General features: G+C 26.7%; 4 protein-coding genes across 20 annotated transcripts in view; 1 reads left to right on the plus strand and 3 right to left on the minus strand.

Annotated features, from left to right (window-relative positions):
- LOC105433346 (gem-associated protein 6) overlaps nt 1-2,422 on the minus strand; it is a 28,095-nt gene extending 25,673 nt beyond the window's left edge. For 3 of the 7 annotated variants that reach the window (XR_016139465.1, XM_089077935.1, XM_089077921.1), the window contains exons 1-2: nt 2,013-2,419; nt 849-1,128 (exon numbers count right to left, since the gene is read on the minus strand). Coding sequence is in view for 6 of the 7 variants with exons in the window: in XM_089077935.1 (XP_088934061.1) it covers nt 849-1,128; nt 2,013-2,182 (450 nt within the window). In the remaining variant the exon portion in view is untranslated. Of the gene's footprint in view, nt 1-739; nt 1,129-2,012 lie in introns of those variants that run through there. The other 4 variants (XM_089077911.1, XM_089077909.1, XM_089077904.1 and 1 more) reach the window with 3 other exon arrangements.
- A 573-nt stretch (nt 2,423-2,995) lies between these two features.
- On the plus strand, nt 2,996-8,596 carry Trs23 (trafficking protein particle complex subunit 4-like protein Trs23). Of its 5 annotated transcripts, none has more exons than XM_089077871.1 (4): nt 2,996-3,477; nt 4,511-4,818; nt 5,889-6,376; nt 7,436-8,596. In XM_089077871.1, exons 2-3 carry the CDS (start codon nt 4,644-4,646, stop codon nt 6,365-6,367), a joined length of 654 nt encoding a protein of 217 aa, XP_088933997.1. In that variant the 5' UTR covers nt 2,996-3,477; nt 4,511-4,643; the 3' UTR covers nt 6,368-6,376; nt 7,436-8,596. The 5 variants fall into 5 exon arrangements, with proteins under 5 accessions (XP_088933997.1, XP_088934004.1, XP_088934013.1 ...); XM_089077878.1 differs by lacking the exon at nt 7,436-8,596 and having other exon boundaries at nt 2,996-3,306; nt 3,387-3,477; nt 5,889-7,370; XM_089077887.1 differs by lacking the exon at nt 7,436-8,596 and having other exon boundaries at nt 2,996-3,214; nt 3,387-3,477; nt 5,889-7,370.
- Nucleotides 7,059-24,903, minus strand: ry (xanthine dehydrogenase rosy). 7 transcript variants are annotated; one of them, XM_089077771.1, is made up of 25 exons: nt 24,763-24,903; nt 20,665-20,848; nt 20,486-20,543; nt 20,292-20,388; nt 19,938-20,173; nt 19,494-19,738; nt 19,054-19,195; nt 18,813-18,980; nt 18,558-18,634; nt 18,265-18,471; nt 18,008-18,192; nt 16,836-16,949; nt 16,618-16,759; nt 16,245-16,538; nt 15,582-15,704; nt 15,118-15,473; nt 13,739-13,913; nt 12,661-12,852; nt 11,988-12,133; nt 11,742-11,919; nt 9,544-9,672; nt 9,227-9,469; nt 8,460-8,714; nt 7,411-7,578; nt 7,059-7,335 (listed from the first exon to the last, which is right to left on the minus strand). In XM_089077771.1, the coding sequence occupies exons 2-25, from the start codon at nt 20,809-20,811 to the stop codon at nt 7,291-7,293; spliced, it is 4,122 nt and encodes a 1,373-aa protein (XP_088933897.1). In that variant the 5' UTR covers nt 20,812-20,848; nt 24,763-24,903; the 3' UTR covers nt 7,059-7,290. The 7 variants fall into 7 exon arrangements, with proteins under 7 accessions (XP_088933897.1, XP_088933884.1, XP_088933879.1 ...); XM_089077758.1 differs by having other exon boundaries at nt 24,427-24,789; XM_089077753.1 differs by lacking the exon at nt 24,763-24,903 and adding an exon at nt 21,077-24,651.
- GAA1 (glycosylphosphatidylinositol anchor attachment 1) lies at nt 24,791-27,899 on the minus strand. Its single transcript, XM_011648539.3, has 10 exons — nt 27,636-27,899; nt 27,317-27,534; nt 27,099-27,255; nt 26,777-26,985; nt 26,456-26,673; nt 25,905-26,089; nt 25,695-25,822; nt 25,421-25,617; nt 25,178-25,345; nt 24,791-25,095 (listed from the first exon to the last, which is right to left on the minus strand). The coding sequence occupies exons 1-10, from the start codon at nt 27,775-27,777 to the stop codon at nt 24,816-24,818; spliced, it is 1,902 nt and encodes a 633-aa protein (XP_011646841.1). The 5' UTR covers nt 27,778-27,899; the 3' UTR covers nt 24,791-24,815.
- Between the last annotated feature and the right edge of the window lie 55 nt (nt 27,900-27,954).

Below are 27,954 nucleotides of genomic sequence, written 5' to 3' on the forward strand. Positions count from 1 at the left end.
CAGCTGCGACGAAAACGAAAAATCTGACTCGAAATGGACATGAGTAAGAACTCCGCAAATGAAAGAGCGGCATACTGGATGAAAGGATGAAAGATAAAAGAAGGAAACAGAAATCACGAGTGGACAAGTAACTGACCGGATGTTAGATGTGTATACGCAAGAAGTGTACGATTATCTCACGAACATATTTTTTCGTTACGATTTATTTGTCAATTATATTTAAAAAAATCCATGAAAGAGATTTTCAGATTTATTAAATTAGTCAAAACATTATTGTTATATTGCTTCTAAAATAAAAAGAATAAGGTGCTATAATAATTTACGATAATTAATCGACGGTAGAATTAGAAAGTTTTAAAAAGATGATCCAATAAATCAAATAACGTCAGTTTAATTAATTAAAAAAAAAAAAAAAAAATTAAAATCTTATAACAACATATAAGAATTGCTATTATATATTAATAATTACTAAATGTAAAATGTTAAAAATTATTTATCGTAACTTTAAACTTTGCGTTATATATTTTTCATAACTAAATTTTCGTAACTATATCTAATTAATTAAAATTAATTGAATAACCTATATTTGCTTTGTATTTATCTTTTTAAAGCTTAATTTGGAATTATAACTCAAAAACTATCAAACTATTCAACATTTTTGTTAACAAAAATCAATTCTAGATTAAAATATAAAATATTATAAAATATTCGATTTTTTGAAATGAGGCATAGCAAGATATTCTGAGAACATGATTTTATTTCAGTTTTGTTAACTGTTAATTTTATTCAACATTTGCATATATTAAAATATTCTGTACTTTACTAAGAATAATACTGTTAGTACATACACAATTTTCAGGATAATATGGAGGTTGTATCCATATATTATCTTCAATTAATAAATTATCATTTTCCTCTCTAACTGGAAATCGATTGTCCAGTAACAACTGCATAACAATGTTCTTTCTTTCAGTAAGCGCCATCCTTGAAAGTTTTGCAGATGAAGATACAAACAATTCTGGCACAATTTTTTTGGCTTCCAATGTTGCCTTCATATCCTTGATTGCATGATTGAATATTATTTTTAAACAATATTGCGAGGATGATTTTGACTGCAAAAGTACAACACTGTAAAATAACACACACATGTATATATGTATATATATATATATATATTATATACAATTAAATAGTTAAAATTAACATTTTCAAAAATGAAAAATCATGTCATAATTATATTATAAAATATACAAGCTATTTTAAAAATAAGTGACCAAGTTTTGAGACTTATATTATATTCATCAGAATGAATAAGAAAAAAATATGTAAAGAATATGCATTTGGAAGCTTTCCTTTTTAAATTATAAACATTTCGATTTACAGGTTTTTTTTTACAAATCTATAATAGTCAGTATATTATTGATAATATTATTAGACATATATTAATATTTTATTTTTAGCTTCTTGAAATTATTTTATTTCTATTTTTCACTTTCCTATTTTTCTCATAATATGATTTTAAAGATAAAATCAAGATCAAGATCAAGTAGCAGTTTAATTTAATTCATTATTATCAAGGTTTTTAATTTCATTATTAACTTCTTCACTATAGTATCACATCTAAATTCTGACATCGTGACATATTATATTAGTTTTGGAGCTCATTTTATATTACAAAAAAATTATTACAAAATACGAAACAATATTATAAAAATTGCTATCTTATCTGATAGAAGATATTTTTTAGTTATTTATTTAGGTTATATTTATGTTTTTATTTTCATATTTAGCTTTTATTTGAAAAATATGATTTAAAAACAAAATGGCATGATATTAGCTTTCCTCTGTAAATAAAAAATAAGACACAATTACATCTGCTTAACTTAAGCAGATATAAACAGTTGATTTTAAATTAGTTTAAACAAAGTTTTAAATTTAGTTTAGAATTGGGTGTATTTAACATAATTTTATTATACATTCAATCACAAATAAATTTCAATGCTTTTTCTAACCTTTCTGATACTGGATCAATCGTATAAATAATACCACAGTGAGTATTTTTGTCCTTCAGTATTATCTGAACTTCTTTTCCGATATAATTATCAAATAGAATCGGATTGTTTTTATATACCTGATGTGAAAAATTTAAATCATTTTTTAGCATACTCATATCAGAGATCATAAAAAATATAAATAAAATTGAAATATAGGCTATTTGTTTTCTGTTATTGGACTGCACTAAACTTTTTAATTCTCTATTCTTTCTTTTCAAACTTTAAATATATGGTTGCATTTCGATATTCACTGCTAATACTGAAAATATGATAGTCACATAGATTATAGATTTTCAATACTGAATAATGAATATCGAAACGCAATCTTAAGCTGGATGCACAATGAAAAACACAGGTAACAGGAATAGGGAACAGGCAACAGGCAACAGATTTCGACTAATCGGAAATATCTCCGATATTCTTCGCAGCTTCTGATTGGTCGAAATTTATTGCTTGTTCCCTATTCTTTATTCCTGTATCTTTTCATTGGGTGCTTTCCATTTAGTGACACAATCGACACAAGTATCATTTTGTCCTTGTTAATCATTGAAAGTCGAGAAAGATAGAACGATACTTGTATGAGTGACGTTTGATCACATCCCAATTGAGCCACTCACAGGGACCTAGAATTTTTCCACTGTTCAAGCGCTGTGAATGGCTAGTGATCAATCGGGACGTGGTCAAACGAATCTCACCTTACTTGTGTCGACTTGTGTCACTAAATGGAAAGCACCCATTGTATCTCAAGTGTCATTCTACAATAAGCCACAAGTGATACCATACTTCAAAAATTTCGCCTGTTCTTTTTGACTGAACTGATTGTACTAGTTCACAGTTTATCTTTCTTTCTTAAAAAAGAAAGATAAACTCTGAACTAGTGCAGCCAGCTAAAAAGAACAGACCCATTAACTTTCATAAGATCTGCTCTTTTTAGCTGAACTGGCTGCACTAGAGTTCAGAGTTTATCTTTCCAGTTCAGCCAAAGAGAATAGTATTGGTAATGAGTGTCGAAATATAGTTTGTATAATTATCATAGAAATATTGTGACGGATTAAAATTGATAAATTTGCAAAAAAATTTTTTTGCGTACAAACTGATATTGCTTAATTTACTACAGCGAAGTTGAATTCATCAGAAAAATGAAAAAATTAACTTGAAAAGTCTGCATATACATAACCTATATAATATGTAGACATTGAAGGAATAATGTTTAAAAAAACATTATTTAAGACATAGTAAAAGAATGAATAAGGCACCTATAAACTAAATATTTTTAGTTTATAGATTTTCATCATGATATTAATGATAATGTATTTATTCAATTTTGTTTAGGCTAGCAATATTTAAGAGCAATAGTTTGGAAAGTTTGGAAAATTATGATCTTGTTACTATGACAAGAATAATTATTAATAATCTATATGTAGTGAGTAATTAATTATTAAATTATTAAAACTAATATTGCGATTAAATTATGAGTTTTATTGAAGAAGTCCATTTATTTTAGATTTTGAGAACTATATTCGTAGTAAATACATATAATAGAAAATAAATTTAGAAAATAAAACTTATTGCTTAGTTATAGAAATATTATGTGTAATATGGACTTTAAATGAAATGTATCAATAAAACTGCTTAATAATATAATTAAATCAGTAATACAGTCAATTAATATTTTACAATCTTGCATGATTACTATTGCTATTGATAATCTACTATTGATAACTATTTCAGCTTAGTTTTATATTTATTATCTAATCTATATAATCTAGAAACAATATACTATATAATATAGAATATAGAAAATAGAAAATCTATATAATATAGACAATAGATACATTAAAATTCTCAAAAATGCAAACAATATAAAAATATATAGTATAACATTATACTGTGATATTTATTACTACGAACCTATACTGATAGGATATCTTTTTACATAATTAGTATTATTATCAATATCTCTATATCGCACAGTAATTCTGATGTTTGAGAATCAATCAATCTGGATTTCTCATTGTCAATATTTTATATCAGTCCATCAATATTAAAATATTACATAGAATCAATAATATTATCAGTATTTGTGACATTATCTTAATATTTAATAATTTTCATGGACCTTACACAGTTAATAATACTATAATAATGATTATATAAAAGGTTCATATATATAAAATGATGCCTATTAGGATTGTGAAGCCAGTTATAATAATTTTTATATATGCAAAAAGCATACAGATTTAGATAGAAAACTATAAATTTTATTTTTTTATTTTGCAACAAATAAAAGAATAAAGTATGAATTTTATTTTACAGGGAAAATAGCAAACTTATCTAAAATTGTATTATTAATTAGTTTATTAAATAATTCTATAATATAATAATTTTATATACAATTTAATGTAAAAATATTGTTTTTTTTCATAATGTAACAATTATTTTCACAATATTTTTAGTGAAACAGAATCAAATATTAAAATTGAAACAAAAATCTGTACACTGAACATTTATTGAATATAAAATTCGAGATGATATGTCAAAAGATTTAAATAATAAATTGGAGACATTTCAATAAAAAGAAATCACAAAATGGTGATATATGGTGTTTACATCGTATCCAAATCTGGTGGTTTAATCTTCAACCATGATCACAATGTTCCAAAAATTGAAGTTGAGAAATCTTTTAATTTTCCCCTCGATATTAAATTAAATTATGAAAATAAGAAGATAGTGGTAGCGTTTGGACAAAGAGATGGGATACATGGTAAGGATATATATAATTACTTATAATACTTAGAACTATGATTATAGAGAAAGAAAAATAATGATTTTAAATTTTGTAAAATTGATTTATATTCCAATGATAAAGAAAATTTATATAAATATATATGCTTCCAAACATTTTGAGAGTTATTTTTACATAAAATTTTAAAGGTTTTACATTTATCTTGACATTTTTTAGCATTGACATCCTTAAATATTTCTCTCTTCTATTTCATAAAATATAATATGTAATGTTTGTTGACTTTTTATACTTATATAATATATTTATCCAATATATTATTACAAATAATAGATAAATTAATCATAAATATTACAGGAAGTTATACATAATATTCAAATATTAGAATTTTGAAAACAAATTAATAATTATTAGACGAACAAAATAAGCTATTGAAAAGTGCCAATGTATTGAAATATAAAAAAAGTAAGTTATAAAAATTACAATGTATTAAAGCTATTGTTACAAAATCTAAGATTAATTAAAACTAGATTTGAATTTATAATATTTATTAACTAACACAAAACCATTACGTCAATAAAAAGAAATGTTTCTTAAAATATATCAAGTAACAGAATTTTATTATTTTTCTTTCACATAGTATATTCTTATAATAAAGTATCACTAAATATTTAGAAAAAGACACAGCTTGGATAATCTGCTTAAGGGTTTCTTCTTCTACATCCTGAAAAGCTTTTATACAAATTTAATTTTTATTTGAAATTTTAATAGGCTTTTTTTTCTACATACCCATACCTATATATTATATAACATTCACACTAGATAAACAATAAATAATACTGATATATAAAAGAATAACATTTGAAAACATTTTACAAGTCTCCATTTAATTTTTGCTATGTATCTTTAACTTAAAATATCTCAAGAAAGAGAAAATATTGTTTGATTCCAAGGATATATTGTTCAGAAATAAACTCTGTAGAACACATTAAGATCAGAGTCATCAAAACTGAAAAAAATTTTTTTTAATTTACCATTATTTTAGATATTATAAAAGAAACAAACAAATGAGATGATTAAATATTTTTCAGTGGGACATGTATTGACAGCTGTAAATGGAATTGCAGTCACAGGACGTGAACTTGAAGATGGAAGAGATATTTTAGAGATATTAGAGCAACCAGAAAGTTTCCCTATAACATTGAAGTTTAATAGAGCAAAAATGACGACAAATGAGAAAATATTTTTAGCTTCAATGTTTTACCCTCTCTTTGCAATAGCAAGCCAATTAAGTCCAGAACCACGAAGTTCTGGAATTGAAATTCTTGAAGCAGATACATTTCGTTTATATTGCTTCCAAACATTGACAGGTATTAAGTTTATTATAGTAGCAGAACCATCACAGCCAGGAATGGAAATTCTGTTGAAGAGAGTATATGACTTGTATGCAGATTATGCATTAAAAAATCCATTTTATGCACTCGAAATGCCTATTCGATGTGAACTATTTGAAACTAATCTACAAACATTGCTGGAAACTGTAGAAAAATCTGGAATAAGCAATGTTTAGTTTATATTGGTAGGTTGTTAATAAAAGTAATTAAATACACATAATTAAATGTTTAAATAAAAAAGTTTATATTTGTGTGCTATTAATAATGCATGGATACTAATATTAAAAATATTTATAAAATAAAACATTTAAGTAATTTAAACAAGAATACATATACAAAGATCTGATTCGAAAGGGTACAACACTTATATGCAGGTAAATCGTATCAAACAGTAGAAAAGTCCTCGACTATTTTACGATTTTTGCAACTGGCAATAAATTATTTATTAAAAATTGCCAAATATATATCTGCTTGGCCCATTGATGAATGCAAGCGCAAAATGTTACCGCCCAACATGTTACACGTATTTGCAATTGTTAAAAGCGCAACGAGATGTTTAGATGTATAGTCCACTAAATGATGGGACATCTGCCTGATGCACTCCTCTAAATATTTCGTCGCATTTCTAGTAACCGCAAACGCGTAACTCTAGGCGGTTTCATTTCATTATGTACTTGGTATCTTTAATAATTAATTTCATTATTAATTGCGAAAATTGTAAACTAATAAAGAATTTTTTTGCTCAATTTGATTCGTTTTACCTGTACACGATTGTTGTATCGAACTAGGCCATTTCGAACTAGATTGTCGGTTAACTTAGATTTTTTCGTTTTAAAGTCTTGATGGAGGGTGGATAAAAAAATAGGCTTTGTTTCAAAAATATTTACAATATAATAATTCACAAGATTTGAATTTATACTTATAATAATAACAGATATATCATTTTATCATATTTTATAAATTTTATTTGAATAGTATATATCAATATTTATATTATATTTATATTATATTTATAATAATATATTTCCGCATAATGAATTCATCCCAAAAATGTTTAAAAAGTCGTAATTGTAATCTTGAAGTTTGTTCTACCTCTTGTTCACGGCACTATATTCCATTGTTGTTTTAAATCAGGCTCTGTAATCTATAAAATAAATGTTTCAATGTACGTAAAAATAATATTTGAAGATTATATTAAAAATTATTAATATTACGATACCTTTATTGTTAAATTATCTACGCAGGCATTACGTATACGTGCAGAAGTTGCAGGAGCGTCAAGACGAAAATAGCCATGAATATTCATATCTTTACGTGCAGCTTTAATTGCTTCCTTGATAGCAAAGAATGCAGATGATGCCAGGAACAGTGGTGGTTCGCCAACAGCCTGTTATACATATTATTTTTTTGTATTATTTATGTTAAATCAGATTGAAACTTTTTATAATTTCGAAATGCATCTCAAATTCATTAGGTTAAGCGCATATTCAAAATCGCCGCAATGAGCAAAATGTGTCGCATCGTCGCGATCGTATCCGTAGTAATAGTTTTTCGTTTTTTTTTATATGGCGTTTTTTTATATATTAGTTGCGGCGTAGTAATATCAGTAAAAATAGTCATGAACGGCGAGACGGATGGATATGAATAGAGAGCTGTTTCAAAAAACTATAATTAATTATAACGCAGTCCACTTACAGTCAAGCAAGTGTGCGTTAATAGATAATTATTTGACCAGCGTAAACTCCCGCTTCAGAGATCTTAACAATTTATGCATATTTCATAATTAGTGACAAATCTTTCATAGAAAAGAAAACAGATCATATTGAATGGAAAAATTCTCTACTATCTTTTGTGATTTTTGCAATAATTGATTGAAGATATTAAGGTAACGGTAAATGTTTAGTTTAGGTCTTCCACCTCAGAAATAAATAAATTAACGCTCATTCGATTCCTTTTTATGTAATAACAAAAATTTGAAAAGAAAAAAAGCTTTGCATTTGTATTATTGTAGATTTAGGTAAAATCACATTATTATGAATTTTATCATATCAAAAAGCAGCGATGTGGATTGGATTCTATTTTATGTGGAAAGTTGCAAACCATAAATGAATCCACATAATTATGAATCTCGTCACATCGAAAGCATAAATCGATATGATGGATTCTGCGTCGTAAGTTGTGGAATTTAGATTTTTTTGTATCAAAATCATGAAATAATGTGTGCGCGCGCGCGCGCGCGCGTGTGTGTGTGTGTGTAGTATGTAATACCTTAGAGGAATATATTGCTCTTGGATTGGTAGCTCCTTTTAATAGAGAAACATTAAATTCTTGAGGTATATTAGAAAAACCTGGTAATTTGTAAGTGCCAGGCCCTCTACTCAATAAAGTCCCCGTTGATGAATAAATCATTTCTTCTATCATAAATAAACCATATCCTTGAACAAAAGCACCTTCAATTTGCCCTATGTCAATGGCTGGATTTAAACTCTCTCCCAAATCCATGACAATATCCGTTCGCAAAACCTACATCGATTAAAGAATAATATTTATTCTATATAATCTTATAATATGCATATTAACTAACTTGTAATAAATTTCAAATTTTTATAAATTTACAACTATTCCTACATAACAAGAATTTGTAAATTGCTAATATGGCAAATTATTTGTAAATTGACAGCAAATTCAAATAGATTTTGACTACAAATCTGTAGCGATCTGTATATGCGATAAGCTCAGAATTTGCCGACAAAGCCTGCTAATATGTTATGGGGACAAAAACCGAATAGGATTTATGCGGGCGAACAATTTGCTGACATAGCATGTCAGCAGGTCATATTTCTGATGGCAATTTGCCAACATCAGATATTACAGACTTTGTGTGAAATTTGTTGTCTTTTTATTATCAAAAATTGATAGCGGATTCTGCTCAAAATCTGTTTCTGCAGATTTGATTATCTGGATTATTTATGTTTCTAACATGTTTCTTAAAATAAAAATATATGTATATATACGTATACATATAAAAGAAATACCTCATGATCACCCGTGAGGCAATCACATTCCACTTCCGTACAGGCAACGCCATACGTAAAATAATTAAAAGGATTTCCCGTGTTAGTTTCAAAAGAATATCCAATGTCGGGTGTCTGATAGAAACCGGTAGCAGATAAACTTATTCTTTGATAATATGCTGTTTTTATCCAACTTTCCCAAGTACCTTTCGGCTCACTATCTATTATCGGTTGTAATCGTTTCATGATTTTTTTGCATGCTTCCTATAAAATTTATTAGTTTATTATTTAGCCTTCTTCTATTTACACAAAGTATGATTTGTCATTATCATACATACCATAATAGCCATTCCATTGAGATCAGAGCCGCAACTCGCAGCAGTAGCAGATGTATTGGGGACTTTATCGGTAGCCGTTTCAACAACATGTATCTTCGTTGGATGTACATTCAATATTTTGCTAGCGACCTGGCACAATATAATAAATTTAACTTATATTTCAATTGCTGTGAATTAATTGTAATTTAAATACAATTGTGTATATCAATTTTGTTGCTTAATATTTTTTAATTTAATTTTCTTATAATTTTATTTCTACTTTATAATTGACTGATTATTTTATAATTATAAAATCTTTTTAAAGAATTTAATGTAATAAACCGAGAATATTGTTCAAATAAATGTTCAAATATAATATAATAAGCGGCAAAAACTGGATGAGACAAGCTCTTAGGCGAATAAAAATTTCATCTTAATTTGATGGAACTTATTTATTAAATATATTTTTGATTAACATTATAACATTGACATTTATTAATATTTCTTTATATATTTGAATGCCTTTTTAAAAAAATATGTAAAGTTTACATAAAAATTTATATTAATTATTAAGTGATGATAGACAATATACAATATCTCTAATATTATATTTTTACAACAATATAAATAATATCCAATATAATGGCATACGAGTTGCCAGCCACAGTTGAATCCCTCGAGCTGTCAGAAATAATCTTTCTTATATCGAGTTCGATTTGGAAATAATCAGATGAACTTGATCTCAGTACACAGGGATGGCAATACTGCCAGTCGGATGTTTGCATTGTTAAGCTTTAAGAGGATGCTGAACTGACGAGGATTGAACTCCGACGAGAGCGTTCATACAAATGCACATCTAAACATATATAGATACATTTATGTATACAAGGTGAGTAAAAAGTCCCGGACTGGTGTTGAAATATCTCGAAAACTAAGCACTTCTGAAAGAAATGTTTCCTATAAAAGTTGTAGGGTAGTTTTAAGTTTTAAATGATCGATTCACGGATCTGAATAGATCATTTAAAATCCTACAACTTTTGTAGGAATTTCTTTCAGAAATGTTTAGTTTTCGAGATATTTCACCGGTCCGGGACTTTTTACTCACCCTGTATAGCTGTGTATGTCTCACCGTCGTTCTATGCGACTTCGTTGCGCACAGATTTGGCGCATGGAGTAGACTGTCGAGCTTTTTGAGAAGATACGACCGAAAAATGTTTCAAATTATTTAAAAATTATACACATGTAAAATATTATTTAAAGTGAAACTAATATTACATTAAAATATCAAACCAATTCCAAGAAAAAAAAAGTTAAAATTAATTTTATGCATGGTAGTATTTTATTGCATGTATTGAACGACTGATATATTACATTCCATTAATCTTTAAAATGTTTCAATCTATATAAAAATTATATAAATAATTAGAGTTAAAGATAAACATTACAGTTTTTATATTCCTGCAAAAAATTAATTTTTCATCCAGCATGTAATTTTCTTGTATACAAGTAAAAACTGATAAAAGTATGCCGATTTTCTGCGTAAACAACTGATTATTCCCAATATTTAATAGTGAATTACCTGAACCAATCCCTTTTAAAATGCAATGTTACCAAATAATCGATAATTGTTGAATATAAAACATTAAATTATTATATGTATTTTGTAATAATAAAATATTAATATTACGATTAGAAATTAAAAGTTAGCGTTCAAAGTTATCCTTTTATTCTAATAAATTATGAAATAATCTTTTTTATTATTAACAAATTTTCATGTATTAGTTGGTATTGCTAATGTATAAGGATAGGCGTACACTTTTTGTCACCTAGTATCTCCCTGTAGTAATTGTAAGTAATTGACTATATGTTTTTAAGTAACTCATATTTTTGATCATTGCTTTTTTCCTTTCTTGTGTTTGCTTAGACTTGTGGTTGTCAGTTTTCAGTTTTAATTTATATATTTAAGTTTACTTGAAATTAAACGAAATTTCAAATTTTTACTATTATTACTACTTTATATTTCTAAAATTTAATTCCATAGAAGCACTCTATTTTAAATCATACATAATTTAGCAAATATTCATTCTGCAATACTTTTTAGAAAGAGATTTATCTTTTTGGATTGGTTAGAGAAGATTTGAGAAAAGATGATTCATTAGATTTGTAATGCTATGTGAAATATTACATTAAAAGAATATAAACATTAATGTTATTCATACTTGAATCATTTTTGTATGTAGACCTTGTCCCATTTCAACGCCACTATGACTGATTAGCACCGAGCCATCTATATAAATATGTACCAATGCACCTGCTTGATTCAAGAACAATGCAGTAAACGCTATGCCAAACTTTGTAGGTACAATTGCGATTCCTTTCTTCTTAAATCGATTCTCTCTATTAAAATCATTGTCAACTTTATTAAATATTAACAATTTAATTTATAGTTTGAACTAGTCACTTACCTATTATAATGTTGAATCTCAATTATTCTTTCATTATAACAAGAAGATGCTAAACATTCACGCCAACAGCGATCAAGAGTACAATTGACAAGTTGTTGATTGTAATGTGTTAAATCTCCTTCTTTATATAAATTTAATTCGCATATCTATTAAAAAGAAATATTATTCATTATTAATTCATTATTAATTTTTTAATTATAATATAAAAACTACTCAGACAAGAAATTGGAATATAAGATGTTTTTAAGATGTCTTTTAGATATCTTTTAAATGTCATGGCTGTATTTTAGATATCTTTTAAATGTCATATGTCCTGTCTTATGTCACGTTCAATATATCTTTAAGATATTTTTTTAGACATTTTTATAATGTTCACATCTCAATTATGGATGTTGATGTCTAACACACACACACACACACACACACACACACACACACACACACACACACACACACACACACACACACACACACACACACACACACACACACATACACACACACACACACGTGTATATATTTTTTTAAAGATGTATCATAAATACATTTGCATAAACACAAATTAAGATAGAATGCATGGTATCTTTAAGACTAAAAATGTTTTTCACTGTTTAAGACATCTTAAAATGTCTATATGTTGTCATGTATATGTAATTCTAATATTAAAAATTACCTTAACAACATCCATACTTAAATAATCAGCAATTTGACGAACAATATTTTCAGCTACAAACATTCCTTGTGGTCCACCAAAACCTCGGAAAGCAGTATTTGATGGTAAATTTGTTTTACATATAAATCCAAATACTTCTACTACTGGAATTTTATATGAATTTTCAAAATGAAACATAGCACGTTCTAATACCTGAAAATATTTGGAATAAAATTAATAATTTTTAAACAATAAGATAATAGATGACATTGCTTGGGAGGATTAGATCTTAGGTATAATCTATAACACTGACCGACAGGGTTGTTCCGTTGTTTAAATAAAAGATCCTTTTTCCGGTATATTTTTAAGCGCTAAACACGAATCCGGCAATTAGATTGCGCTATCATGTCAAGTTTTTGAAAAAAGTAGAGTTAAAAATGTCAAAATTGATGTATGATACCAAAAGATGAGCCTTTATATCCTTTCAACACATACAAAATTTCATCAAAATAGTTCGTATGATTTTCAAAATTTTTGGAAAAAACAAAATTTTTTTTTTTTAATATCTTCTTAATCATAACCAATACAAAAAAGATTCCTTTTGAGGGTTGAAAATGTTCTACATACTTAATTTTGATTGCAATAACATTTCTCCAATACACATATTGTAGTTGTAATAAAATAATTAAAGATATAACGATAAAATATATGAAAATAGCTATTTTTGTTATTGTGATTGCAAATTTCTCAAAACTGTAATGTGATGAAGAAATTTGAAAACCGGATTTCTATTCAGCGTCCAAAAAACTATGGACTACTCAAGGAAATGACTAATTTCGTTTCAGTGTCTTTTTTTTATTGGAATGTGTTAGTTTTTTACATGCATCAATGTTTTTATTATCATTCATCGAGATATTTATTAGATTTATATATTAGTGACTGAAAAGAACTCAAATCAAAATGTTTCACTTTAGTGACGTTGCATTAAATACACATATTTTAATAATTGATTTTATTATTTTTTGTTATATTACTATATCTTTTTTACTTTTACTTATTTGTATTCTAAAAACTATTTTTATTTTTTGTTTTTACTTACCGATATCGATAAATCATGGGAGTAACCTGCATTACTATACATGTGTACTTTTGCTACTTTAATAAGGCCGTCATTATTAAATCCAACTTTGTATTTGAATAAAAATGGGTGTCGTGTTCCACTTATTATCATGTCTTCGTCTCTATCTAGCATGCAACGAACTGGTTTCTGCAATCTGTATTTAATTTTTTTGAGACATTTTTATTTAATAATACATCTATATTATATATGAAATTAATATAAGACTGACTTTGAAGAATATAAATGAAATAAAACATATGTTTAATATATTTAGTAGCTTATGAGCTATCAAACATCACTGTTTTTTTTCTTTATCTCGCTTTACAAGCAAGAAGTGAGATGGAAGAAAAGATGGAAGCATTTGACTTATAAGCTAGACATGGATAAATATAAAGTATGAATTAAAAATTATTGAATAGAACTTTTCAAACAAACTTTTATCTATTTTTATTAAAATGTTATTAAAAAATAATATGTTCTTATATTTTATATTAATACGCACGTACATTAATATAAAATACAAACATTGACCATGATATATTAACAGATCAGCATAATATTTAATTGCTAATAAATTGATATCAATTGTGTCTGTATTTATTAGTTTGTATTTTATCGACAGAATTTGCTAACATAACTTTGTAGATTGATGACAGAAATAGAGCAAAATTTTAATAGAATTTATTCTACTAAAATATAGACATCTGTATCTCAAATATATTTATTTTTGCTATTAATCCATATCACATATGTTAAAGCTTACTTGATTTCTGCAAATAATCTGTCATCATATTTTCCAGTAAATAAAATGTTAGCAGTTAGTATGTTCAGATGTTTGTTAACAAATTTATGCAAAGCATTGCATCAGATTGCAATCTCATGTTCTGCTAATTATTTTATTCACATGATCTAATGCTATATTATTGATACAAACAGAACAGTGTTTAGTGATGTAACTGTGAAGGTAGGTTGTCTTTTGAAAATTTAATTTCGTTTACTATTGTCATTGTATTCTGCAAACTGCGATCGAATTGCGAGAGAGTTGCGGTGCAGCTATGATCATTACGAATATTCTTTCAATTATCTTGTTCTCGTTTTATTAATAAAGTTTGCTTTTTTTATAATATGGCCTATAATTCATTATGTGAGTAAATGCTACTATAATTCATTATGTGAGCGAGTCGTGTCCGCTGTGAGCGTGACAATATGTAAAAAGATTAACGCTAATTAGTGCGAATTCTATAATTTATATGTATATTTTATATTATATACCTATATACCTATATATATATATATATATATAGGTATATAGGTATATAATATAAAATATATATATATTTATTTATTTATCCACATACTTGTGAGCTGCGAGTGCTACTGGTATTGCAAGCAACGCTGCACGGGATTCCTTCCCACCAAATCCACCTCCTATGCGTTTTACACGAACATTAACTCTATTAATATGTATATTTAAGACATGAGCGATCAGTTTCTGTATTTCGGTAGGATGCTGCGTAGAACAGAACACTTCCAATTCATTTTCTTCACGAGGCACAACAATAGTAGCATTTGTTTCCAAATAAAAGTGTTCTTGGCCTCCTATATGTACTTCTCCTTCTAAAATATGGTCTACTTCCGCAAAAGTTTTATCCACATCACCTTTAATAATACGCTTAGGGCAGTCAGGGAAAAATGATTTATGTTTGATAGCATCCTGCAGAAAAAGTTAGAATATTTATATATTTATTATACGTATAATTAAAACAATAATTTTTTTTAATTTAAAAAATAATTATTTTGCAGTTTTATTGAAACAAATTACCTCGATAGATATGATTACAGGTTTTAAATCTTCGTATTCTACTTTAATCATTTTTGCTGCAGCTTGAGCAATAAATTGATCAGTAGCAACAATTGCACCAATTGCTTGACCTTGGCTGGTAACCTAGAAAAGATAAGAAAACATAAAAAAATTTTTGTTAACTTTAATATACGTAAATAATCTTTGTAATTTTAGTTTTTTCGAAAACTATTTTAAATCTTTTTATGCTCTATCTAAGAGCCGTAATCAAGATTTATAATAGTTCTTAATAATGCCTCTATTTTTAGATGTTAATAATTTCTTGACTTTTTTTATCAAGCAAAGCTATTAAAGATGGGAGTATTATTATGTTTTATTGGCAAGAAAACATGAATTAATTTACGTTCGTAAAATTCAATAGTAATGATTTATGGTACTGGATATTTAACAGCTTCATATGCTAATTTTAATACTTTCCTGACAAATTAAAAATTTTTAAAGATTAGAATTAGATTCAGCAGCTCAAAACCCATAAAAAAAATATATCGTTTCTATTTCTCGCTCCGGGGACCAAAATCGGCCCATTTTATCATCCCCCCCTTTAGAAAAATTTTTAAAATTTAAAATTTTTTATTTACTAATTTCAACAATGATAATTCATATTTACTTTAATTAAAAACATACCTTTTCAGATACAAATACTTCTTCATCATGAAACACAGGACCTACTAATTTTCTATCGGCTATATCTTTCGAAGAGAAAAATGATATGACTCCTTCCATAGATAGTGCTTTAGATGGGTCAATTTTTAAAATTTTTGCATGCGCTCTAGTAGAAAGAACTAATGCTAAGTATAATTCTTTTTCAAATTTGGGCATATCATCGCAATATATCGCTTCTCCTGTTGCTTGTTTCAACGCACTAGTATGTACAAAAGGACGTCCTATTAAATCATATGACTTTTGATCTTTAGGTATCTATATCAGAAATTATAAAATGTAATAATTTGTATTAGATTTAAATAATTGTTTTTAAACATTTGAATTAAGATATTACCACTTGGAAATACTGTGAACTTTTTGGTATTTTATAATGGAAACAATCCGAAACGCTTTGTAATTCTTTTGATATGTACTCTACGTTCGAAATACTTTTTGATAATTTCTTAGAGATATGCACAAATCCTTTAAAGAATAAACTGAAAAATATATGATTTCAGTTATTTGAACTATTGTTAATTTATTTTTAATCGTTAACATGTTTCAATATCGAACCTGAGAGTGAGAGATCGGCGATATTTAATCATTCCTCCTGGTGCATTATCTGCTAATGGTAGTTCTTCGAGTAAGGAATCGTAAACCTCTTCTAAAATTAATGTGTTCCATTTTCTGAAATTGCACAGCGTTTAATACCGAACTTAATTTATTTGTTTTTCTCTTACATGTATTTTATTTAAATTTACATAATTTAAGACAAAAATATTTATATATTGATATATGCACTTCTCATTTTAGAATATTAAATTAATATTAATTATAGTTATGCAATTACAAATTTTATTATCCACGAGTTTCATGCATTTCTGTATTAGATTGAATAAAGATATGCCATAGTGAATTTGTTGGATAATTGGATATTCCAACGTTTATTATTATCCAGTGACAGATCGGAAAGGCAATTACTAAACACCTATTCCATTTATGGTTGATACTAATATGTATTTCAATCACTCGAAAATTTTGTTTTTATTGAGTAATGCATTGATAAGAGGAAAAAGCGAGACACAAGATGGAATTACTTGATAAATCGATGTATCAATGATTTAATATCTGTACAACTTTTCTAATGAGAAAATTCCTCGACAGCCAAACTTGAAGAGATAGATTATGCGTAGAGTCTGCTATAAATTTATGATGTTAGAAATACAATAGATTGCAAACAGACTCTGTAATATTTGACAATCAGCAATCAGCAAATTGCTGCTAGAAACCTAACAGAACCTGTTGACATTCTGTGCCAGCAGACTGACAGCAGAAATCGAGCAGACTTTGCTGCAGTCTGCCGTCAGATTAGCGGCAGAAAGCAAGCAGGACATGTATGCGACACAATCTGATGGCAAACTGACAGCAGGATTTGCTTAATTTCTGCTGCCAGTCTGTTGGCGCAGAATATTAATAGGGTTTGTCAACAGAATGTAAGTAGAATGAGATTTCAGATGAGGTCAGTTTGTTAACATTTTCTGATCAAATCTATTACTAGTCTGTCGACATTCTGTTAACATTTTACTGACTGGGATATTATTATATTATTATTTTTTTTTTTAAATATCTTTTAATTGTATTATTAGTCATAATTTAATGCACATATTATATTATATGCATATATTGTAATACATATATTAAGCTTTTAATTTAATATATCTCTAATTATAATGATTATAAGGTACCTTCCAATTATTTTCTGACAAGTTTGTCTTGCTAAAATAGTAGTAGGTGCCATTCCACCAAATGCAATATACACATCCTGAACTATACCTGTAGTAGGAATGAAATATACATTTAAAGCCATGTTGACTATGGCTATATCATCATCTCGTCTTTTTGCTTGTTTATAAGCAATAAAATATTGATTCTGCAAAAATTGTAAAATATTAAATATTGTTCCTATTGTCATAATAGAATTTTGTTTATTAGTATTTTTTACCTCTTTTGTAAAGGGAATATCAATGGAGATTAATACTTCTTCAGGTTTAATTACATTTCTTCGATATCCGATAAAAAAGGTATGATCCATTGATATAGTTCGACTTCCATATTTTAAACTGCATAAATTTAATTTAATGCTAGCAGCCATAAAGATTGGATTTAAATCTGATATTGGACTACCAGTCATTATGTTGCCACCCACAGCCTAATTAATTAGCAAAGATTTATTATTCAAGTTATAAATAACAATTGCAAGTTATAAATAACAATTGGAAATACATTCATACTTACAGCAACATTTCTTACTTGTTTTCCAGCAAACCAATGTAACATATCTATTATTTCCGTGAAAATTCTTGTCTTATATTCTGTTGGGGAAATATTATAACTGTATTATATTCATATTTATTCTATTCTAAGTCAAATTATTATTATAAAAATTATCAAACGACAACTAAATTATGATTGATTACACTTGTTTATGTATTGAAATTTAATTATAATATTATAATAAATATAATTATAAAAATATTATAAAAATATTACCAGGTTTCGTTTTAACATAATGTCTTAGTATATCTTCAAGCTCAACTAAAGTTACACTCGCACCCACTCTTAATGCGTCTTGTGTTTCAATAATTCTATACATTTCTTTTATCTGTGTTGGTTGTATGAGTGTCGGATATATTAAATTTTTAAATTTCGTTTCAACCCCTAAAATATAATAATATTATAAATAAGTTATACCTTAATAGTATGATGTTTCTAAAAAAGAAAGTATACGAACCGATTTCCGTATTACCAACGACAATTTTAGCATTTGGGTATTGTTCCTTGAGTGCAAGTAATGTCTTCAAATTTGTTGGTCTGTACCAAGTAATATTTTTTCCTTTTATTATCAAATATTGTTCATCCAGTTTAGATTCAATCTATACAAAGAAAATCCAATGTTATTTTTATTTTATTTCTTGTATTATCTTATAATATATCAATTGACTTGAGATTCTTTTATAATTTTACATTATGTTTGTCTTTATTTTATAAATGTTTTACATGTTAAATAAAATTATATTGTTATAAAGACTAATTAAATAATAACAATATATATAACAATAATAACAATGTAACAATTATATTTGTCTATATATATATATATATATTGGAATATAATATTTATAAATATTATAATATTTATAAATCTTTTATTTATTAGCAGAGATAATTTACTTTTAATTTTGGTGGAAATATTGGTTCTTGGGTAGAATCATATGGACAAAATTCTTTGGAATTGAAAATCTCAGTTGGTTCTGATGTAAAAGCTCTTTTACAACAATTATCACCCATTGAACAAACTTCTGTGTTATTTTTTTTTTCTTTTTGTATAGTCATCAACTGCGATTTTTCCCATTCTTCTGTAAAAGTCTTAAAGCCTTCTATAATCGGTCTGTATCCTGTACATCTGCATAAATTACCTAGAAAATTTGTAATCAATTCATTACTATTATTATTATGTATTATTATAAATTTTGCAAATTATATTATGTATTATGTATTATATGTATGTATATATATATTCGTTTATAGATGTATTAATAATACATCTATAACAAAACATGTAAAGTTATGCATGAATGCGCGCATCATACACCCTATATGCTTCAAATACATTACCTTGAAATGCAACTTCTAAATGCTCCATAGTTGGTTTTGGGATGTTGCGCAATAAAGCATACATAGACATGACTATACCAGGTGTACAAAATCCACATTGCGAGCCATGTGCCATGGCGATACGTTCTTGTACCGGATGCAACTTGGTTCTTGTACTACCGATACCCTCTACAGTGATTATAGCTAGGCCATGTACAGCGCATATTGGTGTTAAACATGCATTAACAGCCAAATGACTATTATAATTCATATATATTAAGAAAATTAATTTGTTAAAATGAAACAATCTAGAATTTATAAAGTTTTATAAAATATATTCACAGTATCATTGTATATACATAATAAAAAGGATACGTAATTTTTCTAGTAGCACGATTAAATTTTGATATCATAACTGTACAGGCACCACATCCTCCTTCTGCGCAACCAAGTTTTGTACCGGTCAATCCAACTGATTTATCATATATTAAGGATAATGAATAAATCGATGTCACTTATATGTTTCAATATGTAAGAATAAACGAGGGTAAACATAAATGAAAGGATACGTTTGTTGCGAAGATACCATAAAACTGTCCATTGTGGATCTATATCTTTATCTGATATCTAGATTATACATAAAATGTATATGTAATATTTTAGTTTGATTAAAAATTTTAGCTTGATTGGAATAAAAACTCTTAGAGATACACTTGGATCAAAATAAAAATACATCTGTCAATCATACCTCTTTTCCATTTACATAAAAGACAAGTACGTTTGATACTGGTCCTTCTTGTTGTTCATTGTTGTTTGACGAATTATCTTCATGAAATTCATTATGATTTATGTTTCCATTGTACACAAGCGGTTTCTTGGCCAAATCTTTTTCCATTTTGAAATCTGCTGTACTGCTGTATTTCTTTAATTCGCTATAATTTATTAAAATTTATATTAATATATATGATACTAAATATATCTACTGTAGAAATAATTATTTGTAAAGAGCAGCACAAAATATTGAAACTTTATTGAAATATTGAAACAAAAAATATCGGTAACCATTAATAATCCAACAACTTTGCTTTGTCAACGCAGACTGTAATCTTCGTACTACTACGTAACGTTATCAAGATGACAATAAAAGTCATTTTGTTTACCTTGTAAGAGAGAACAACGTAATCACAAATATATTTGATGGCAATTAAACACAGATATACCGTACGGTACACGTGTTTTCTATTCAGATAATAATTTTTTTCCTTTTTCGATTATCACAATTTATAAACTTTACGTTATTTAATACTGTTATTTACATTAATAGCGTAAGATTGTTTTGTAGCTTGCACTGGACTCAGCGACTCAGCTCCGCTACTTATACTAACTTCCACTGTGTTAAAGTCGGATTATAGCTGATTAAGTTGATGACTCTCGATGATTTGCCGTACACTCAACATACATATGTAATATTACTCAGCACAATAACAGTAGCAAAACATGTTCTGTTGTGTTCATTGAAGTAATAAATATGAAAGACTCAGATTTATTTTGGTTTATGATACAATTTAATTAAAGCTCTAACGCAATATATTTTAAATTACTATCAAAATCATCCATAAATTGTGGATAAAAGAAAACATTAATGATTTATTATTAAAATATTGTGTTATTAATATCTCTTAGTTTTAATATCTTTTATTATTAATATGCAAAATATTATGTTACCGTTTAAATATTTTATATTTCAATTAATATATATCAATTCATTAATTTTTAATATCTATAACTTTCTTTTAATCTGTAATATTATCTGTAACATTATCTGTGTAGAATCCATGTATTTAACTTGAACTTTTATGCTTTGCTTTTAATTTACATGCAAATTTATAAAATTATATGTAGTACAAGATATATGTCTTACTTTTATCAAGCAATAATAATTTTTTTACGTTCTTGTAAAGATTTCATATGAGTATATCAAATAATTAATAATTAATAATGTAAATTTTTTTAGGGACATCTTTTCAAATAATAAAACTAGGTCATAGATATATTCAACAATAGTATATCAAGAAATTTTTTAATATTAACAATATCTAAAGTTTACAGAATTTGAAGAGATATATTGAAGGTATTTATATATCTATTTATTCGATATTCATGAGATATTGCGTCACTTCTTTAGATATCACTGAATGTTCTTGCATAATTTGATCCTAGCAATTTTTCATAAATATTTTAAAATACTATTTAAAGTTTCTAATGGAGATTGCATGAAAATTTTGCTAAGAAAAATACAATAATAAGATAAAATATTTCAATAATTATTCGGATATTACAATAATTATTCGGATAATAATTACAATATTATATCTAATATATTGAATAAAATTATTGATGTTTACGCTATAGAACAATTAAAAAAGATAAAATGTATTTTATAATGCCAAACAAAAATGTTTCTTTAAACATATAAAGTAAATACATAAATATAGTATAATACATAATAGAAGTGATGGAATAACTTTTTTCCGCATAAAAAAAAAAATATTTCTTATCGATCATCTATCTTAATAATAATCATGTTTATTTTATCTTTATGATTGGACTGGATATCGTTTATTTTATCGTTTTCTATCGATAATTTTTTACGTATGGGGCGTACTATCAAACTACTTTATTTACTTTTATTTTAAAAATCAATTTTATGAGATCATTTTCAAAGCACCTTATCATAATCATTTCATGAAAAAATGGTTTAGTTTCTAACGTTGTGCCTTTTATATCCTTTATTCTATATGATTTTTTAATTATTTTTTCAGAGAATTAGGTCTTCGTCATCTGTCATGTACTACTTGTGAGCAATTAAATCATAATAGTAACAATTGATTTTGTATCATAAAATTTGTGATCAATTTCTATAGGTTTCCTATAGAACCTATTCTGAAAAGTCAATAGAAATTTATGAAATATTTTTGTGTTTCTCGCATACATTCAGATAAATTTTCTAATTCGTTAACAAAGAATAATATAAATTTTCTTTCACGCATTGCCGATAAAAATTCAATGAGTAATTTCAGATTAAAAACGATTCATTTTATATAGTAAAATTACGATAAATTCTTATAGATAATTCTTATAGATATTTCCATTTTAAAAAATCAGATGGAAATCTACGAAATTTCACTCGTATTTTTCATATACATTCAGAGTAAATTTTCCAATTCGCTAAAAAAACGATAGAATCTTATAGATTTAATGCTTAAATTTCTATCGATAGAAACTTATTAAATAAATTCCAGATTAATAACGATTTAATTTTTATCGTTAATATATGATTTATTATTATTCGTTACATAGTAGATAGAAAACGATAAATACCAATTCGTAATTTTAACTATTCCGTTAGAGACAATACGATTTAGAGTGATAGCATTTCTATCGTCAGTTTCCTGTAGAATACAAATCTTATAGAAGCCGATAAAATACGATTCAAATAGAATTCATATCTGATGCTCGTGAGCCGAACCATACGGCTTACAGAAAATGATACAAATTAGATTAGTAGAAAATTCTATACGAAAGATTGTTTACGACTTTCGGTACATTGCACTTCCCATGTTCTTATCTCATTCAAAACGTAATGTGTCATGATAAAGTCAAATTGTAAGATGCATTTAAACCGTTAATTGCGATAAAATATGTACCATGTCTTATCACATTTATTTGTCTTCGATTTGTATGCATTCAAGATATCTATAATTTATAGAACATAAAACAGCAAGAATTTTATTTCAAGCGACCTACATATATCGTATGATTTAAGTGAAAAATCAACATCATGATCTATATATACAATCTAATACAATTAAATGTATTTGTATAAATTTTTAATGAATTAAGAATAACTTAAATTTATTTAAATAAATATCTTTAATTTCGATTGATTATAAGTAAACCAGTCCTCTTTCTACAAAAAGTTTTTATTTATTATCAAACTAATTGACAGCAATTTAAAAAATATATGATAAACAAGAATTTTATTTAAAATTTGAATTAGAAAAAGAAAACTCAATTATACGTGTATGATATTATTAAAAAATATATTTCTTTGTTTTTGAAATGCGTTGGGAAAATAATTATCAGGAATGCACATAATTTTTATATGACAAGTAACACGTAAATTTAAATATATTACATATTGTAATATGATAGGCAATCCAAATATGAATCGTCGTGAAGGAACAAAAACCATTAAAAAAATAGATTAAGATATTAAATACTTAAATATAACTATGACTTTCATCGAATGTTCGTAAACACATAAAACTTAAAATCGTGATTTTGCGATTGACACTTATTGCGACACTTTGAGTGTCGAAAACGATTGAGATGAAATAACATGTGGTGATCAATACGTAATTACTATTATTATAGTAATTAAATAATATATAGCATGACAGAATCATGCATAATATAGGCACTTTCACAAAAAAAAATCTATGCATACCGTTATACTTTCGGTTTTTGTTCAATGCATCAGTATTTCACTTAAAATGCACGTACGATGATACCGCATTCGCTGCACGTACTAAACTAGTCAAACAGATCAGCAATAAGAATGTCACGAGGGTTATCATTGAAAGATAGACTATATCTACTGGCTGACGTACTATTGACGAACATGTAACCTTATGAGAAAATAAGTCGACCTTCGAAGACTCCTTTCGAAATGTGCTTCTTTACTTTGCTCGTTAAAAAGATTCCAAGAATAAACAACTTTCTTTGAATGCTCGTCAAAGTTAAATAAAGCTTGTCACAAGAAAGAATGTGCTAAAGATATTACCTGAGAGAGTAACATGAGCTGATGAAAATTTGATCATGATTTATAAAATTGTTTTATTGCGAAGGTATTATGGTACTGGAACGCATAACATTCCAGAACAATAGCCATATAGGTAGCATAACAGCAGTGACAATATTGTAGAACCAACTACCATATATCATGGAATCGACAATACTAAATACAAGTGCTTGCTTATTAGCGCGATAGCCTTTGAGAAACAGAGACGAAATAGTTTCAGTTGGGAAATTAAGATAGGTATAGCCCATTATAAAAATCATCAATAAGATGAATGGATGTAGTACAATCCATGTGATATACTGACAATTACGAAATCTGTAAAAGTAAAATATTATTAATTGTCGGAACAAAATAAAAATAGATATTTGTATAAATAAGAATTAATTTTGACACTTACTTAGATACAGATTTGTGGTGTGGTGTTATCAATAATATAACTGGTACATATACAACAGCCGTTTGTAAAGCTAATGAGAAATTATGCATGGCTATGCACATTAATGTAGTACCTAATTCAATCAATGCAATAACGCAAATGAGCGATATATTTTCATATTTGACTGATCTGTAAATATTGTATTTAATATATATTAATAGTGTAATATTGTAGTAACAAAATTAAATCAATTTTTTTCTTTACCTCTTTAAAGAAAGGCGCCACATTAACGTAAGAATCGTAATTAAAGCAAAACTGATAAATAATGAATCTTCTGTACGTAGATTGAACATTTTTGATCCAATTAAGATAAAAAATCGAGGTGAAGCCATTACTAATATTCCAAATATGTGTGCCCATAAGATTTTAGAAGCAATGCTTCCGATATCAAATTCTTCGATCTGTTTAATAAAGAATAAATATGAAAATATTTAGAATGGCAATAAAAATATATCAGCTCAATAAAAAATTTTATTACTTTATTTGTCAAATCTTGTTTATTTTTCGTTTCATTTGAGCTACTTAATGTTTGCAATCTTTGCCAAATCGAAAATGCCTTTATAAATACACTAGCGATTATCAGTACCAAAGGCCGCATATACAAGCCTGTAAAATATTTTTATTTATTCATTTAGAATTCAATCTTAAAAATTTAAATATAATTAGATATAATCTTTTCGTTTCTTACCAATAGAAATGTATCGATCAGTAGAAGGTAATAAATAGAAAAAATATGATTGATGGAAACGTTCTAATAAATTATTAAGCGATCTTACTATACTCTCCACTATGCGCCCTACTTGATAAAAGTTTGCTTCTGTCTCTTTTCCAGATTTCTTAAAGCCTTCTAATGTAATAGCTTCTATACCAAATCTATAGATAAGTTATAGTTAAAGCAAATATTAAAAATATTAAAAATTATTAAAAATATAAGACAATTAGTATAAACAAACTAAAACTAAAAGATTATAAGAACAAATATGTTAAATTGAAAATTTTTAAATATAAATTTATCCTATATTTTAAAAATATTATTTAAAAATCATTAAAAATCACTTACAATTTTACTATTATATTAGTAATTTGCTTTCTTCTTGTTCACTTCTCTTATTTACTCATTTATACAAGATAAATTAAAGAACTTTATAGAATTTAGTTCTTGTAAGTTCTTTATTACAGAACTTATAAGAACTTTACTATATTAATTTCATCAATAGAATACATTTTTATTAACTTTACCGATGGAAAAGTCCATGGTTTCCATTTGGAATCCCAGTAGCTTGTACTGTTATCATACTCATTAATGTATTAAAATGATACCACCAATTTTTTAATTTATCCCTGTAATTGACATCAAATTGACGATGAAAAGAATGTCGAATTCCTTCTTTGGCTATCATATTTTGTGCTAAATTAAAAAGATCCAGATTGGGTAACTGTCCATTCAGTCCTTCTATCTAATAACAATTTATACACACGTACATAATTTTATACATAAGCAGAAATGTAATAAAACAAAATAAAAAATTAACATTATCAAATCAATTATCAACTAAATACCTTGACATCAATTGATGTGACTTTCAATGCATGGAATTCAAGATTTATAGCAGCTTGAATAGATCCAGCTCTTCCTGATAAATCTCCTGCTATCAAGATTTCTTTCTGACCACTAGTAACACCATGATAGGCATCTAGCCATGCTTGCATACCTAATTGCTCATGTTCTGTTACAAGAAATATTATATCCTTTGCCCAATATTTTTGTTCTATAAAAGAAATAATCTTATAATTATTAAAAAATAAATTTTGATTGACATTAATTGTTTAATATTTATCATTCTCAATTTTATCATTTAATATCAATATTATAGAAATTTACTTCTGCAAAACTTTGCAAATGCAAGCAACAAAGCTATTGAAGGTGCAGTGTCTAAATAAATGCTATTAATAGGTCTATATGGTACACTGACTACAATAGCCTCAGTACTGGATGCCCGTGGTGCTCTGACAATACCATAAATATTCTGTCCTACAAACTATAAAAATTTGCATAAAATTATGTTATTTATATTATTCAAGATATAATTATTAATATACCTTTTGCTTCTGAAATGGATAATTCAATGAAAAATTATGTACAAATACATCTAAATGAAGTTGACTGAATTTTGCCGAAAGCCATACATAAGGCATGCTATTTGGATATCTCTTCATTTCGTGAATTAGTTCATAGTAGTATTGTTTTGACGTTTGTTCCAGATTACTTTCTTTTGTGACTAATCCAGGCAGTAAAGCATTTTCAGAAAAATAAGTATCTAAAAACAAAATTAAATTGTAATTCATACATATAAATTGAAAATACAACTATATTTTAAATTCTCTTATAAAACATCTACTTTGAAGAACACAAACATACTATCGTTAAATGCCGGTAATGCCAGAAGCATTAACCATATAACTCCTCCTGCATATAATACAAAGCATAGTGGTTTCTCCCATTTTAGCAATAATTTTATGATTTTACCGGTTCCAGCCCTAGGATCCGTAAGTAAACCCATGTTTGTTAAGATACGTTCTGTTTCTTGATGATGTGCATGAAAACATAAAAGTTTGTTCCGTTTCTTTTTAAACGCACTTGCTACATAATTTAGGACTCTTCCCCATTGAACGCGACGAGCAATGATCGATCCAATGAGAGCTTTGACTGCATTTAGCAAAGAAAGCAGATCAGTGAG

The sequence above is a fragment of the Pogonomyrmex barbatus genome, unplaced genomic scaffold (genome assembly GCF_055798465.1).
Source record: "Pogonomyrmex barbatus isolate J1 unplaced genomic scaffold, ASM5579846v1 scaffold1, whole genome shotgun sequence".
Lineage (NCBI taxonomy): Eukaryota > Metazoa > Arthropoda > Insecta > Hymenoptera > Formicidae > Pogonomyrmex > Pogonomyrmex barbatus.